At 32.6% G+C, this 17973-nt stretch overlaps 2 protein-coding genes across 2 annotated transcripts; one reads left to right on the top strand and one right to left on the bottom strand.

The window, feature by feature from the left end:
* The first annotated feature begins 544 nt into the window (after window positions 1-544).
* On the top strand, window positions 545-6295 carry LOC102580849 (probable folate-biopterin transporter 3). The gene is made up of 5 exons (XM_006366202.2): window positions 545-1456; window positions 3973-4232; window positions 4529-4624; window positions 4906-5076; window positions 5236-6295. Exons 1-5 carry the CDS (start codon window positions 1093-1095, stop codon window positions 5845-5847), a joined length of 1503 nt encoding a protein of 500 aa, XP_006366264.1. The 5' UTR covers window positions 545-1092; the 3' UTR covers window positions 5848-6295.
* A 224-nt stretch (window positions 6296-6519) lies between these two features.
* Window positions 6520-8879, bottom strand: LOC102580497 (protein ASPARTIC PROTEASE IN GUARD CELL 2-like). The gene is made up of 2 exons (XM_006366201.2): window positions 8625-8879; window positions 6520-7941 (listed from the first exon to the last, which is right to left on the bottom strand). The coding sequence occupies exons 1-2, from the start codon at window positions 8767-8769 to the stop codon at window positions 6677-6679; spliced, it is 1410 nt and encodes a 469-aa protein (XP_006366263.1). The 5' UTR covers window positions 8770-8879; the 3' UTR covers window positions 6520-6676.
* Between the last annotated feature and the right edge of the window lie 9094 nt (window positions 8880-17973).

Genomic DNA, 17973 nt, shown 5'->3' with positions numbered 1-17973 from the left:
TTTGGAACTTACTTCTAGCTATAATTACATCCTCTCTCTCTCCTCTCTCTGGAATCTCACTCGCTACTCTCCTCTTTTCAGTCATCTCTCCCTTGCCTCTCTCCTCTCCCTGCCTAGTCTCTCTCTCGCTTCACTTCTGTCATTCTCTCTCTCACTTTATACAAACACAAATGTATAATTTGTGTTTATATAAATCGAGAGAGACAAGATATACAAATACAAATATATATATCACCGTCCTATACACTTATAATTATACAAATACAAATCTTTCTTTGTGTAGTTCTCTTTTGCTTTTCTCTCTCTAGCGTTTTATACAAACACAAATTATACAAATATAATGTATAATTTGTGTTTATATAAAGCGAGAGAGATTGGATATACAAATACAAATGTTTTAACTCAATTCAATTGTATACGAATTCAAATTGTATGCAGATATACAAATACAATAATTGGTAAATATACATACATATATACAATTATCTAACCGATATACATATACAGTTCACCTCTCTCCACCCTCTCTCTCCTTCCTCTCCCAATCTGGCTGGCCACTCTCCTTCCTATAACATGTAACTACGAATTGTAATTAGCAAACTATAACTATAAAGCATAACTAAACTATTTTTGGGTGTTTTTTTTTATTCCAACTCTACCACCGGAGCTAAGTCCATTTTAACGGTGGTAGTCACATAGCAAGGATGCAGGGAGGCTACTAGCCTCGGCGTCATCAATTCAAAGGAGAAAAAAGTTGGTGAAGGTAGAGAGAGAAAAATGCACGAAACAAAGAGAGAAATTGAAGCATGTCATTTTGAACCTTTATTATATTCGGACGAGCTAAAAACCTTAGCACTGAAGTCAACACATCGATTTGCCCGGTTGCTCGGCCTGCGTTTTTCTTCGTCTTCGTGTTTCACATTCCGTCAAGTTGACTTCACCAGTTTCCGATACCCAATGCACCCGAATTCAGTTCATCATCTTTCTCGAATTCCGAATCCTCCTTCGATCGCTCTATAATCCTCCAGTACTGCGTAGAGACTAAATTTTCAGATCTGAATCTCGTCAGTTGTCATCGGAACCACTTCAGTAATGGGACAAGAAGATGCAGTTTCATTTGAAGGCCAACTTCACAGAGACAAGAAGCCGAAAGATAGAATATTAGATCTGATTTCGCGGCAATTTTATTGGTTAAGAAAGCTAACTGATGAGCTACACTGGAGCTTTGTTTCGTCTGTGGTTATTTTGTATGGAATCAATCAGGGTATGAGTTTGGGGATGAGCAGAATTAGTACGCAGTATTATATGAAAGACGAGCAGAAGTTACAGCCATCTGAAGCACAAGTTTATTTTGGATTAATTCAATTGCCTTGGGTTGTAAAGCCTCTTTGGGGACTTTTAACTGATACTCTTCCTATTTTAGGATATAGGAGGCGGCCATACTTCATTCTTGGTGGTAAGTTCATGATTTGAAAATGAAATCTGTTTTAACTTTTAGCATAAATAAGTCAATTTTGTGCTTTATGCTTCTGTAATAGTCTATCTAGTGGATTATGCTAGCTGGCAATGCCATTTAGCAGAGATGCAATTTTGTCATATGTTTCGAAGTTGATGTTAATCTTCACGTTGACTATTCAATCATTATTTTTTTTTGTGATTCCTCTTTCAAGATTTGAGTTGTGAGCACTTGTGTTTGTTTGCTTAGACAAGACTTTTCAATCATTAAGTAACCATATTTTGATTAATTTGTTTTTTGGCTCAATCTGTTTCTTGTTTCTGTATTCAATATTTATGATTTTATCCTTCGTAAAGTAATGGTAGTATAATAACACTGAAATATGTTTCACCATTGATCAGTAGTGAAACTATCTACTTAGGAGCAATTGCGATGACCAGCTGAAATTCCTAGAGTGTTAGGGGTTCCTTATGGCTGTAAAGCTATATTTGGTGAATGATTTATTATGCTATTTTATGCATTACAAATATGACTTGACTAGACCTTTGTCTTCGTGTGTTAACTTTCCTGTATATGTGATATGCCAAGGAGCTTCAATTTGGTGATATGAGTTGTTCATACTAGCTGTACAATAGTAACAATAGCTTTCAGAAGCTGGTCCTTCTCTGGAATCCATGGTAATGATGATGCTTAATACATCATTAATATGATGTCACTGGGAGATGGAAGAATATTTTTGTGTTTTCCCGATAGTGACACTTCTCATTACCTTCTTATTGTGTTTCTCTCACCAATAAGAAAAATAGCGTGAGAGAGATGCAACTGTGTTCTGTTGTCCAGATCAAGGAGGCCTTTAAAAAAATTGAATGCTAAAGAATTTGAGCTCTCATTGAGGTCAGACCGGCTCTAGTTTTATGGAGCTTGCTCATGGAAGCTGTGAACATCAAAAATAAGAATACTTGTCCAATTCATATGCTCTTTGGGATGATAAGAAGAGTTTAGATTACAATTGAGGGTCTTCCTTCTTAATGAAGAGTACATCCAAAGACTTTGTATGCAATTAGAAGGAGAAAGGCGGAAAAACAACAGATATGACCGTGAGAAAAGCATAGGGGAGGAAAGAAGATAAAGTGAATATGTATCTTGGTTTGATTCCTGGGTCCGGAATGAGTTTGCTATTCACTAACTGACCTAAAATGCAATTCAACGGGTATAGCTTCTTTACATCATACATTAATATATCTTAAGATATAGACTGTTTGAAAGGCTAGTAGAGAACATTATTAAGAAAGAAAATCAAGTTCACACTTTTCTTAATTTGAGTTTTCTTTAGAATCATAAATTGTTATTACATTTTAAACCAAAAGGATAACAACTTGGATTGCTAAAAATGTAGCAATACCAACTTGCACTTGTAATGTTTGTCTATAGAAATGACTCAATGAGCCTGATTCACAAAGGCCGGGAGGTTAGTGCATCATGGTAACTTTGATAAACTTTTGGTGCTTGGAGAGTAATATAGTTACAAGAAGAAAACATTAACACCGGAAAGCGGGAGAGAAGTCATTGGCTCATCGCTCAAAGTAGTTCAATTCCTTCTTGTCAAGAGTTATTTCCTCTCTTTCTTTACACCACTTTCTGCTTAATTGGCTTGTGAAAATTGGGGTTCAGCTGTTCAAATTTGCCAACATCTAAACTAAGTTTTTGGTTCTGTATAAGGGTAATGCTTCTAATACATTTGCAACTAACAAATTAATGTATCTCCCAAATACAAAATGTGGGTGATATAAGTTCATGTCGGGGTGTTTATATGCTTTGTCAGACATAAGTAGACTTCATTAGATTACATTCCACAAAACAGTCCTTGAACAGTGAAGATATGCAAAAGTTTCTGAGGCCATTCATTATAAGAAATATATTTGATAGTTCTCCACTTGGTTTAGTTTACCGAAGAAACGAGAGATAAAGTTCCAAATTTTTAGTTTCTGAAAAATCAGCTGAATGACTTTGACCATCATAAAAATAGGTAGTAAGGTCTCAACATTGAATTATCTATTTGCTGTTAAAGAAAATCAGTCACATCATGTGTGGGTGAGTAGTAAATTATATTTTTCAAATTTTCATTTGTTGGATGCTCTCTTTCCAGCAAAACAGCCTTGCAGCAGTCAATTGTGCTGGGAGAATGAGGAACTCTTAATTATGTGAAGTCTCCAAAGCATGAAGTAGAGCCATTCAAGTCATTAGTCTAGTTACTTTATTGTAAAACCTATGTAAAGCCAAGTGTGAAGGATGAAATTGATAAGACGAAGAACCATGTTTACGTTTTTTCGCCTTATACATGGAATAAAAAAGAGAACATATCCTTGGTGCTTTTTCTAGTTTTTGTCAGCTGGTCTTAGTTTGATGTACTTTGTTTAACCACTTATGAATTCAATAATCTCCAACTTCCAGATGCCGTGTAATTGAAATGGGAAACAAAAAATCATTCTTATGACCTACCTCCCTTTGTTCTTTAGGTTTCATTGGCGTTGTCGCTATGCTTAGTCTGTCAATCAACCAGAACTTACACCTCGCATTTGCTTTGTTGTGCCTAATGGCTGGCAGTGCGGGAGTGGCAATAGCAGATGTCACTATTGATGCTTGTGTGACGGAGAACAGCATAAGCCATCCTTCTCTTGCTAGTGACATGCAAAGCTTGTGTGGTCTGAGCTCGTCAGTGGGGCAACTGATTGGGTATGCAATCAGTGGGGTTTTGGTACATCTAATTGGATCCAAGGTTTGTTGACTGAGTTCTTTGTTCTGTATGTAGTATTCTTTCGTCTTTTCGTTGAGGTTTGAAATTGATCAAATCATTTGTTAAGCCTGAGACTCTTACATTAAATTAGGGCAGTGCTATCTCAATAAATTTTATTACTTCCTGATTCATATCGGAACCTTAAACTACTCTAGATTACTTTTTGATCATACTGAACCATCGTGCTGCATGATTAGCTGACTGTTCAAATACCAGTCACTGTTTTACTGTCACTGGTATATTTCCCTGTTTACTGATAATAATGTTACTCTGGCCAGGGGGTATTTGGAGTTTTAAGCATCCCTGCTGGACTGGTCATTTTGGTAGGAATGATGACACGTGAAGCTCATGTACACAACGTTGCATATAAGCGTGTAAGTTGCCTTCGCTCACCTTAGAAATCTTTCATCTTCTTTTAGTTGTCTCAGAGGCAGATCTAGGATTAAAATTTAATTGAATTCAACTTTTAAGATTCTTAGTAGTGTACTCATGGTACTGTTAAAATTATGGTTTCTGATCTAATATTTCTTGATATTTTAGTAGAATTACATATATATTCATACTCCTTATCGACATTTATGAGTTCAGATGAACCCGTAGCCAAAGGGCTACATCTGCCCCTGATTTGTCTCATCTATTTATGTTTCTGAGGCAGGCAAGTCAAAAGTTCATGGATGCTGGCAAGGCTATGTGGATGGCACTGAAATGCGAGAATGTTTGGAGGCCATGTATATACATGTACATTTCTCTAGCATTGAGTTTTCATATTCATGAGGGAATGTTTTACTGGTATACAGATGCCAAGGATGGCCCATCTTTCTCAAAGGTATTTGTATTATATCTCTACAACCTATTGTTGACAACTTTGAAAATGATTCAAGACCTAACTTCTAGCTCATTATTTGAAAATTGGTCATTATCTTCTTTTCATGTAGGAAAAAATCATCTTAACATGAGTGTGAATTGTATTGTTATGTTTGTGCAGGAAATGGTAGGGTCCATATCTTCTGTTGGTGCGGTGGGCTCTCTTCTTGGCGTTCTCCTCTACCAGAATGCCTTTAAAAACCATCCTTTTCGTGGTGTACTTTTCTGGACTCAGTTACTGTATGGTGCTTCGGGGCTGGTAGATTTAATATTGGTCTCACGTGTAAACTTAAAATTTGGTATCCCTGATTATGTTGTTGTTGTAAGCGATGCAGCATTCTCTCACATGATTGGGCGTCTCAAATGGATGCCTCTCCTTGTACTCAGTTCGAAGCTTTGCCCCTCAGGCATTGAAGGAACTTTTTTTGCTTTGCTAATGTCAATTGATCATATTGGTATGCTCACAGCATCCTGGGGTGGAGGCCTCTTACTTCATGCCTTCAATGTTACAAGAACACAATTTGACAACCTTTGGATAGTGATAGTAATCCGGAGTATTTTAAGAGTACTTCCAGTTTTCATTCTGTTTTTGATACCCAGCAGTGATCCAAATGCTTCTATTCTCCCAACTGAGATGTTGAAGAGTAAAAAGGCGGATGATATGTTGGAAAATCAGAGTATGGAAATGGCTCCTCTTGTGAGCAGTGTCGATCAGCATTTAGTGGATACATGATCACAAATCGCAAAACCAGTGTGAAGCAGCACATGTGCTGCTGAATTTTTATGCGCGCAGCATGACAGAAACTATACAAGATGGATGTACCAGCTTTCTGGTAAAAAGAAGTTGAGTTGACTGAGCCAAGTTATTCATCCGGTAAGGCTTAGATTTGTTGTATACTTGTATTCCTTCACAATACTTGAGGAAAAATTGACCTTGTGAAACTGTATGTACCAGTATTTTGTAGTTTCTTAGAATCTTTTTGCTAGTACAGTTGGCTTTGGTCTTACTGTTATAGCTAGAGGAGCAGAAAGAATCTTTTTGTGTTAGCCATTTCTTTGTACTTTAAAAGGGCACAGATATCATTCTCTTCCCATAACCCAAAGGGCCATCAGCCATGTACTCAGAAAACAGAAGAAAGAAAAAAGGAAACGACAACTGGCTCGGTTATCGAGACATTCCAGTGTTGGCATAATGAATGTTTTTATAAGCTTGTAAAACTGTAGAGTATGCCAAATTGTGACTTAACCTCATCTGCACAATGTTCTTGAAGTTTACGAGATGATTAAGCATCAAAGAATTTCATCATCTTTTTGTCAGTAGGACTAGTATTGTACAGTATAAAGATGTCTTTGGCAACAATGTAAAAACATATCATGACTTATAAGAATTTTACTTTTAGGAAAATATAAAAATACATAGTTCCATTGAAACTTTTTAAAACCTGTTTATATTAGAAAAATAATCACTCTTAAAATTTCATTGCCAAAAAGTCACATTATTGACTTCCTTTTGAGAGGATGAATATCAGGGCATAAATTTGTCTTATCTGCATGATGAAAACTCAGAAACTACATGTCTCTTTTGCAAATCCAACTTGTGACTGTTTTATGTCATATATGACCCTAGTATTCTTCTGCTGATAATTTCCAATAATTCCAATCTCATCATCATATTGGAGGCTTGCTAGAGCCAAACAGACTTGTGATGCATCACTTTTTACAATAAAAAGAACCCCAGTAACATCAACTTCCATCTCACCACCACCCTCAAACTGCATTTTAACAGTGGGAATGTTCACTTCTTCATATGCAGAAAGATCAAAACAAGTATCAAGTATTGAAACTCCTTGTTTAAAAGGGTACCCTGAAAATAGTTTCAAGAACTCTGCTTTTACAGCTTTGTATATTGTTGGTGGGAGCCTTGTAATAACTGTACCAGAATCAATGATCATCCCACTTTTTCCAAAACCGGAATCTTGAATAGCCACCCCACCGATAGTAACCCCGGTTAGATTGAGAAAATAGAAGGTAACAAGCTGTGGATTTGCTAACATTCTAGTGTAAGAAATAGGTGTAGAGTTGTTGAAAATTGAAGTGTTACTGTCACCTCCTAGTACTAATGAGCCAGAGGACTTGGCTTCAGCTGAAGGTAAACAATAGGAAAAAACACCACCAAAAGTCTCAAATGTTTGAGATATCAAAGAAAGATCACTTCTTCCAAGTCCCATAAGCCCTGATGCTAAACCAAATAGACCTTTGTTGTTCCTTCCACAACCAAAGACAAAATTCTCAACAGAAGTGCTTCCAAGAACCAAATGATCTTGACCAAGTTCGCCTCGAGTGTAGGATCCATCACCATAGCTGACAACATAATTACAATCTTGTAAATCATTCCCACATTGCCCTGAATTTCCGGTTGCAGTTTGACAAACCGACGAGTTGCATACAACTTTGTGATAAGTAGGAGAAACAGAGGGGTTGAACAGAGGTTCTGGTTGATTGTAACATAATCTACAAGGTTGACACTGAACCCATGTGAGATCACTTCCTGTGTCCACAATTACTGTCGTGTTTCGACCACCTAACGTTACTGTGACAATGTAGTTTAGACTATGCAGTTTGACACCAGAAGAAATAGGAATTTTGGTTTGTGATAAAGTTTCAATTTTTCCAGAAATGATGTTCTTGATACTGGCTTGTATTGACCGAACTCGAATATCATCATCAACTATCAGTTGTTTCTGGTGATTTCTGTTCATGTTGGTAACTGATCCAGAGCAGTAATCTTTGTGCTGCATTTCCAATATTGTTGCTCCATTTTCACTTTCTGAAAGAAAAAAAATGTTTCTAATTAACACCAAAGTTCAAATAGGGAATTTTGTGTGTTAGGGAAAAGATCATACACTATAAAATTATGCTATACCAACAAAAAGTTATTACTGTAGTACAGAGTTATAAGAACCTAAAGATTGGCTTGTATAGCAACATCACATATTGACATGTTAATAGAATCACATAGAAAACATTGTAAATACTCCCTCCGTTCACTTTTACTTCTCCAGTCTGGATTTTGCACACCCCTTAAGAAACAATAATCAATATGAGTGATTTATCATAATGCACATATTAATTGATGCTTAAATTTAGGTCTTGGAAAATGATTTGGAGAATAAGTAATTAAGATTAATGATAAAACACGAAAAAATGTATGTTTTTCTCTTGATACGCTAAAAGTGACGAGTAAAAGTGGAAATATTTTTTTAATATAATCGATAAGTAAAAGTGAACGGAAGGAGTAGTTTGTATTCCACTACTATCTTTTTGCCTAGTGAAGAATACATTAAAGGTGACATATATAGCATATAAAAGCATGAAAAGAAGCAAAACTATTAGGAGATCCCCATAAAAGTGTTGATAATATCAAAACAAAAACTAAATGCCTTCTAATAATAAATTAATGATCAATGACTAGCTAGCTAGCTCTACAATCTTGTTTATGCAAAAACTCACTTGATTTTTGAGAATAACAACTTGGGCTATTGCTCTGATGTGTTCTTTGAAGTCTTTTGAGGTGAAGCCTTTGTTCATTGTTTGCATTACTTGAAGTGAGCAGAATGAAAAGAAGAAGAAAAACTGTATATGGCCAAAGAGACATTGTTTATTAAAGTTTACAACTTTTGAAGATGGAATTTGAAGGTATTTAGGGAAAATAAAAGAAGATGGGAAGAATGAGAAGAGAGAATGGAGGGGAGAGAGTCTAGAGTGTGGATGAGATTCTTATGAGTTGGAATTAAGCATGAGAACAAAAAAATAGAGGCTGGCGATTGCAGAGCCCGCTGAGTCAGAATTTAAAGTTTATGAGTTTTGAATTTGCTACGTACAAACCCATAACTCATTTTCGTTAGTGCTACTGGAATTTAATATTGATGCATGTGTAATGAATTTTCTAACACAAATATGTAGTATCTCGAATAATTGGTAAAATATTAATTAAGGAACTTACTAGTTTCTCCATAACGAAAACGGATCTGCAACAACTATGACTCGTGTCACACGGATTGTCAAGAATCCTCACAAAAGAGAATGAACTCCCTTTAACCACAACCTAGATATCCTCAATAGATGGAGATTGTAAACCCTAGCCATCATACTAATGTAAAAAAAATTGTTCTTCCAACACGCATAATGGCGTATTTATACATTATAAGCTAGGGTTTAGGAACTAATGTACTAATTAAAGTAGTTCTTATGAGTTATGGATGGATATGATCCAATAAATTTCCAACATAATATATGATCTAAGCAAAAGTTACTGAGTTCATCTAAATTCGTATCTAACATGGTAACTCCGGCCCCGGCTGACAAGGATCTAGGACCCACAAATGCATGAAAAATTATTGAGAGTTCACGTGCAGATACTAGGGAAGACAAAGTTAATTGTATATATAGTTGGAGTATGTATATTAGCAATGTCATTGGTTTGCTTAGACAAACATAGATAAAAGAGAGTACTCTCACTGTCCCTTCACGGAATCAACTATGACAATACCACACACTAGCTACCAAAGTGAAACAATGCAGTGTGGAGTTTTGAAAGAAAACAAAAAGAGGCAGTGGAATGGAGTTACTTATGCTGGTGTTGTCAATTTTTTGTGTCTTAATTTGTCCCTTTTCCTAAGCCTACATTATATGTCCACACCATGTAGGACACACCAAGAGTCTTTCGATAATTTGTGGAAATAGTCACTGAACATTTTTTAACTGAAAATTCAGTGGGAAAATTGTGATTTTTTAGCACTGACCTGTCTGGAAAAGGCTCAAATATGCCATCGAACTTTGAGAAAAGACTTATTTATGTCATCTGTTAAAAGTTTGACTCATCTATGTGATTTCCGTTTGAGAAAAGGCTCATCCATGTCATTATTTGTTAACTAAAATGGCATATATGAGTCAAATTTTTAACGGATGACATAGGTGAACCTTTTCTCAAAGTTCAATGCCTAGCTATTTGAGCCTTTTTTCTTTGAAAAAATAATTTAATTAATGACGCGGCCGAACCATAATTGACCACGTGTAAAAAATAGTTTTTTCAAAACTAGAACTATTTTTTGTTAACAAATAATGGCATGGATGGGCTTTTTCTCAAACGGAAATGACATATATGAGCCAAATTTTTAACGGATGACTTAGATGAGCATTTTCTCAAAGTTCGATGGATCCAGTAAGAGCCTAATAAGTTGACAAGTCTTTGTCACTGAAAGCAACTTTGCCATACATAAAACGAAAAAGAGGAACATGCAGGATCACATCAAGCTTCTACCTCTAATTCACATCAAAATTCTTTTTCTTGTTTCGAGCTAGCTGGTGTCTAGGGTCCACATTGGAGCTTCGATTAAATTCATATCAGACACGGAAGGCACCCTTCGGAGATGGCGGTTCAACATGATTTTCTTCATACTCAGAACTCGAACTCGAGATCTTAATAATGAAGCAGTTCCACAACTACACCACAACTCATGTTATTAGTCACATTAAAATTCATATATTGTAATCTTTCTGTTTTATATTACTTGATCCTTGATTTATCATATTCCTTTAAAAGTTTTAATTAAAAGTGTATTTTATTAAAGTATCCTTATTAATTATGTTTTGAAACTGAAAACGGGTCTTTTAATTTACTAAAATAAACCAGTAAAATGAAATATGTTTATTTTAAATATAGAAGACAAATAAAATTAAATGAAGGGAGTAGCTTGATTCTCTCAAAGTAAAATAGGACAATTATTTTGGGATAGGAGAAACATCTACTGTTGGGTGAGCATTAAGATATTTATTTTTAATTATCTTGAAATAACCTTGCATGTTTAGAATTACACTTACATATATAATTCAACATTTTATAATTAAACATATTTTTAATCTATTTTGTAAGAACCACGTACAGTTTAAGCAAAAGTTATTTGACTTGCTAAACAATAATAGTGAATGAGTAGTTAACTTCTCGATTATTTTTTTTCGGGATAAGGGTTTGAAAAATACCCCAACTTTGGTCGAATTTGCTGTTGCGATACTAAACTTTCATGAGAACCTATTACCTCCCTAGACTATTTAATACCGTATTTTAAACATATATATTTGCCCACGTGAACATAAAAAATAATGTAAAATTATAAATAGTAATGTGTCCACGTGGGCACATATATACCTTTAAAATACACTATTAAATAGTTCAGGGGTAAAAAATACGGTATTAAATAGTCAAGGTAGGTAATAGGTCCTATAAAAGTTTAGTATCGCAACAACAAATCCGACCAAAGTTGGGTATTTTTCAGACTCTTATCCCTTTTTTTTCTAAGGAATTTTCGAGTCCAAGCATAATATTTGAAGAAATAGGGCTATTTTGATGGTTGCACCAAATCTTTACTACGATCTTTATTTACTTATTTTGTTAAAGTATTCACAAGTCTTATGGGATGGGAACCACCCCTCACTTCCAACCCAAAGGTTGCCAGTTCGAGTCACCAAGGGAGCAAAAAGGGGTGGGAGCTCCTAGGGAGGGTTAAAAAAAAAAGAAAAAAAAAATAAATTATTGGATTGACAAAATTTGTATGTTCAAATTTCAATTGTTTACAAGTTATTAGTTAGAGATGCATCATTAATTAGCTTTGGTACAATTTTCATCACTCCTATCTTATTTAATTATGCATGTATAAGTCTTTCAAAATTAGTAGAATTTGTTTGTGTTCAATTGATCACAAGTTAGATCGATATGTCATAACTTTAGTACAATATTCATTTTATTATCCTGTTCAATTGTTAATAAATTTTGCCGAAGTGATTGAATTTGTGTGTGCAATTGTTTACAAGTTTTGACGGGCACGTTGTGATTTTAGTAAGTATTGGAACCTTGATTAAATTCGAATCGCACACTGTAGGGCCCATTCGGAGGTAACATTTCCAATAAGATTTTTTTTATACTGAAGACTCAAACCCGAGAACTCTGGTTAATGTGATATTTTATGCAAATTTTCGAACGACATATATGTGCACTGTAGTTATGAATTGGGCCTGTAAGGGCTTATCGCCAAAGGTTGTTTCAGTTCCTTCTACAACAACGAAAAAATAGTATAGGAAGTAATAAAAGGAAGACTTTCATTTAAATATAGCTAAATGTGATTGTTGATTGAGTCTAGTGGTTATCGAATTGTAAATATGCTAAATAAAATGAAATATCGATTAATTGATTAGTGATTCTTAACAATTTAATTATTGAATTAATCGATAAGAAAATGTCTTTTAGGGGTCAACGACCAACCTGCTCCTTTAGATATTTTATTCGTTTCCTTTATGTTTTCATTTGTTAGTATCCACACTTTCTTCAATAATAGTAATTTTTGTGTCAAATTAATTATCTTCGACATTGACATTTAACATGTGTTACTACAACAAACAACTAAATATAAAACTACAACCTTAGCTTTTTGCATCAACTTAGAATTAGCTTCTTCTTTGACTTTTTTTTTTAAAAAAATTAGTTGATGTTGTACCGAGAAATTCAGTGCTGCTAAAAATGAATGATACATAATAAGGTGAATTTCACTTTTAGCTATTAGCTGAAATTTAAGTAAAGCATATTGTTGAAAATTCACTCGTGCACATCCAAAATTGGATGTTATATATAAATGTCAGTTCATGTCAAGTTAATTAATCACACACTATTATATTATGTCTAAATTAAAATAGAAAGAACAATATACTATCTTCTATTTTGAATTTTCAACGTTTTTTCGTCAGAGTTTTCTCCTTCTAAGAGGACATCATTCATCTCCTTATCAATAACTATTTCAAACAAATACTCCCTTCGTTTAAAAAAGAATGACCTATTTTCCTCTATTTCAAAAAGAATAACCTCTTTCTTTTTTTGGTTACATTTTAATTTCAGTTTTTCACGTGGCATGTTTAAGGCCACAAGATTAAAGGGCAATTTTGTACATTTGACATAACTTTAATTTAGGACTACAAGATTCAAAAGTCTTCTTTATTTTCTTAAATTTTGTGTCAAGTCAAACTAGGTCATTCTTTGTGAAACGGAGGAAATTGTATGTTAGTACATTATTTATAAACACAGTCTGACATATTTGGTCCTAAGATCATTACATTAATTTTGTTGGCTCATTAGTCTTACTAGTACGTAACATATATAATCAAGCAACTTGTACATCATTAATAAGCAACTTGTACATCATTAATTCATTTTTATCTTTTTACGATATTAGATGACATTATAGGTGTTGACTCTTTTGAAGCAGTCTCAATCAATTTTCTGATATTTTTACTTCAAGTAAAATGTCAAACATGGAAACGTGAACGAATATTTTTTTAAAAAAATTATGTTTCTCACGTAAAGGTACTAGTCAAGTGAGACTTCTTTTTTATCTCATAAATTGATGGATCCAAATCTTATACTTTTAAGTTCACAAACTTTGAATTTACTAAATTGTTAGATCTAAATAAACTTGACACAATTTTAATCGTACAAGACATACAAATAAACTTTTTTTCAAAACAAATGTTACTAAGATGATAATGTGTTACAAGTACTTCACCTTTATGAATATTTCGGATTTTGGAAGAATCAAATTTATAAATTAAAGAACTTGAATAACTCGAATTGTGACTTGTGTCCTTGTAGGCATGAGTTGCTTCATCTTAATTATTACTCCCTCTGTCTCATTTTATGTGAGATAGTTTGACTCGGCACAGAGTTTAATGAATGATAGAAATTTGTGTGGCTATAAATCATTTCATTCAGGATAAAATTGATAATTTAAAGTTAAATTGTTACTTAATATATAAATTTATTATTATTTTAGAACGGACTAAAAATAAAAGTAAGTCATATTAACCGTTCTTATTCATTTCATTTACTTCAACGAAATTTATTGTCAACCTTAATGATATCATTATTACCAAAACACAACATCAATGACAGTTTAACACATTCTTCTATCAGTGTAAGTTACTTATGTTTGATGTTGGAAATACTTATTTATGCTTTAATCTCAAATTCCTATCATTTTACTCTCGTTGGATGTGTTTTGAGTGAATAATATTTGATATGCCTAAATGAGTATAAAGGATTGATTTATTTGAGATAATATCGTAGATAGTCACTCAACTTTATTTTATAATAATTCAAAAATCACTCAACTAAGAATATTTCTTTTAAAAATGTCATTTTATTTTATTTTACAACACAAAAACCACTCAAATAAGGATAATTCTCTTAACAAGAATCACTCAAATAATCATCTAAGATATTATCTCAAATTAACTTTTCATATAATATAAAATTTGTAATTTTAAGTAAATAAATAAATTACTTACTATAATAACTAAATATAAATGAATGTAATAGTTAAGCTCTTAGTATCTCTATCTCATATTATAAGTTAATAATGTTGCTAAAAATATTTATTCCAGAATACTTATTATTTACCAAAATCAAACAAGAACTGATAAAAAAAAATCATTTTCCCTAATATTATTTGTTCGTGAAAGTGAACAATATTAATTACATAGCTTAGAATTTATGACTTTTTAAATATCAATAAGATTAGCTTAACCTTATTTTGAATAATATTAAGATATTTTCTCTATAAAATCAACAATATCAATTTAACTTTGGTTTAATTTTTTTAAAAATTTAAATTAAATTTAAATAACTCATAATTAATTTAATTAGTTTAATTTGATTTTATGCTAAACCGTGATGACAACGAATATAAGATCGAAAGAGTAAATTTTTTTTAAACGATTCTATAAAAATCAACGAATAGACTGTTTCTTTCTTAATCAGAGGTTTCGGGCTCAAATTTTGGATGTGAAGAAAATCCTTAATAATGAGAGTTTTTTTGTCGAATGGGGACTTATGCCATACGAATATGAAATAGTCACTCTCTATTGCGGTTAATGGACACTAATGGTCCGTTTGGCTATGCGATATGGAATCATGATATGATATTATAATATGGAATCATGAGATAAAGTTGAAGTTTTGTTTGGACATGCGATATGAAATTTTTGTATTGTATATTTTCTCATAAACATTATAAGAATATCATAAGTTGTGAAACTATTAAAATAGCCCCAATTGATTATTCAATCTTATCAAATAAACAAAAATTTATAAAATCGCATGATAAATTATTGCAAAGTTATTTGTTCTCTACTTATAATTAAATGTTTCATTTAACTTCAATTGATCAAACTTTAATTCAATAAAAAAAATGAACATAAATTGTAGTGTACTAATTTTTAATATAATCCTCTCACATAGTACGGACAATCTTCTCACGTTGAACTTGCATTTCTCGATCATATGACCGAGAAGACAAATCAGCATTGTTACTTTGAGTCATTTGTTGGTCAATATCATTCGAAACTATATTTTCATACTCATAGACCATAAATATTTCATCACCCCTTTGGTCTTATCGCAAATAATTATGTAAGTGTACAAGTTATGACAATTTTCATTTGTGTGTCAATATCATATGGTTCATGCCTTGTTTCACTTGTGTGTAATTGCACATTTTCAGTGCATTAAATTCGTGCTAAAATCAAACATATTAGAAGTAGTGATTATCAAACATACATAATCAATTTTGTCATTTTTCATATTAAATTGCTTTAAACATTTTCATATGTAGCCGAAAGAAAAGTTTTATTATTATGAAAACCTAAAAATGTATTACTCCCTCTGTTCTTATTTATATTCACCAAATCAATTCTTACTTTATCATTTATATTCACCAAATTGAAAGCAATATTAAATTTTATGTTGGTGAGAATAATAAATTTTAAAAGTAATGATGTGATTATTAATTTTATTTACATATGTAATAAATGTTTAGTAGATATAATGTGGGGTTATTTTAATAAAATATAAACTTGTGGGTCAATTTTTGTATGTAAAAATTCCAAATCATGATATAGAACTTCCATATCATGGTTTTTGGAGAATATGTAATTTCATCCCATGATATGAAATCATGAGATGGAATCAGCGTGAAATTGCATGTCCAAATGCTGATTTCATCTCACGATTCCATATCGTGATATGGTATCGCATGGCCAAACGCCTATTAAATCATGCTGATTCCATCTCATGATTTCATATCATGGGATGAAATTCTATATTCTCCAAAAACCATGATATGAAAATTACATATCATGATTTGAGATTTTTAAATACAAAAATTGACTCACAAGTTTACATTTTGCTAAAACAACCCACATTTATATCTACTAACCATTTATTTCACATGTAAATAAAATTTATAATCACATCATTACTTTTTAAAATTTATTATTCTCACCAACATAAAATTTATTATTACTTTAAATTTGGTGAATATAAATGATAAAGTAGAAATTGATTTGGTGAATATAAATAAGAACGGAGGGAGTAATACTTTTTTTATTTTTCATAATTAAAAAAAACGTCTCTTTCAGCTACATATGAAAATGTTTAAAGCAATTTAATATGAAAAAAGACAAAATTGGTGATGTATGTTTGATAAACACTGCTTCCAATATGTTTGATTTTTAGCACAAAATTAATGCACTGAAAATGTGTAATTGCACACAAGTGAAACAAGACATGAATCATTATGATATTGACACACAAGCGAAAATTGTCATAGTTTGTGCAGTGTTACATAATTATTTGCCAGAATACCAAATGATTGATGAAATATTTATGGTCTATGAACATGAAAATATAGGTGCGGATGATATAGACCAACAAATGACTCAAAGTAACAATGTTGGTTCGTCTTCTCGGTCATATGATCGAGAAATGCAAGTTCAACGTGAGGAGATTGTCCGTATTATGTGAAAAAATTATATTAAAGACTAATACACTATAATTTATGTTTAATTTTTTTTACTGAATTAAAATTTGATCAATTAAAGTTAGGTGAAACAATTACTTAAGTGGAGAACAAATAGCTTTATAATAATTTATTATGCGATTTTATAATTTTTTATTTTATTTCGTAAGATGGAATAAATAATTAGGGTTATTTTAATAGTTTTACAACTTATGAAATTCTTATGTTTATGAGAAAATATACAACACAAAAATTATATATCACATGTCCAAGCAAAACTTTAATTTTATCTCATGATTTCATATTATGATATCATGTCATGATTCCATATCGCATTATCAAACGGGTAGTAGCTATTTTGCCAACTCTCCCTAGTCACTCTCTATAGCATATAATAGACACTTAATAAATAAAAAATAATAAAAAGGGTGTAAAATCACATATGATTGGTCTTAAAAAGAAACAGTAAGGCCGCCGAAGTTTTTATTAAGGAAGAGATCACGTGCCGACACGCGTGTTTTTTCCTTGATCCATAAGACGACAAAAAAAGAATGATCCAAATATTATCCCATCTGTGAAGCATCCAATTCAGCATCTTACGTGTCGATCTCTTATCGTTCCCTGTCCTTAAATCACAGCCGGAAATCGTACAAATACACGAACCTTTTCGGATCTGTGGGCTCCCACGCATTTTATCGTGAGGGTCCAGCACGTGGGTGGGGGAATGCTCTAGTGCCCCGAGAGGTGAGAGGTTGACAATGAGTGGTTTTAAGTAGAAGTAATAAGGAGATGTGATTATAACATGACACAATTTCAATTTACTCAGGACATGATCTTAGTCCTTGGATAAAAAGTTATAGAAAACATGAATTAAGGTATGCGGTTAGTTAGATATCATTGTTTCACTTATTCTTTTATACGATATTAGTCATTTGTATTATATTTGTAGTTTCTTATTCTTC

This window comes from Solanum tuberosum, unplaced genomic scaffold, assembly GCF_000226075.1.
Source record: "Solanum tuberosum cultivar DM 1-3 516 R44 unplaced genomic scaffold, SolTub_3.0 scf00578, whole genome shotgun sequence".
Taxonomy (NCBI): Eukaryota; Viridiplantae; Streptophyta; class Magnoliopsida; order Solanales; family Solanaceae; genus Solanum; species Solanum tuberosum.
Note: the sequence above shows the minus strand (reverse complement) of the source record. Positions and strands in the feature narration are given on the sequence as shown.

Excerpts from the sequence above, each read along its gene's own strand:
- LOC102580849 (XM_006366202.2), top strand. The coding sequence starts at position 1,093 with ATGGGACAAGAAGATGCAGTTTCATTTGAAGGCCAACTTCACAGAGAC. Across the intron at positions 1,457-3,972 it reads GCCATACTTCATTCTTGGTG|GTTTCATTGGCGTTGTCGCT; the intron begins GTAAGTTCATGA and ends TTTGTTCTTTAG. Across the intron at positions 4,625-4,905 it reads ACAACGTTGCATATAAGCGT|GCAAGTCAAAAGTTCATGGA; the intron begins GTAAGTTGCCTT and ends TTTCTGAGGCAG.
- LOC102580497 (XM_006366201.2), bottom strand. The coding sequence starts at position 8,769 with ATGTCTCTTTGGCCATATACAGTTTTTCTTCTTCTTTTCATTCTGCTC. Across the intron at positions 7,942-8,624 it reads TTGTTATTCTCAAAAATCAA|AAAGTGAAAATGGAGCAACA; the intron begins GTGAGTTTTTGC and ends TTTTTCTTTCAG.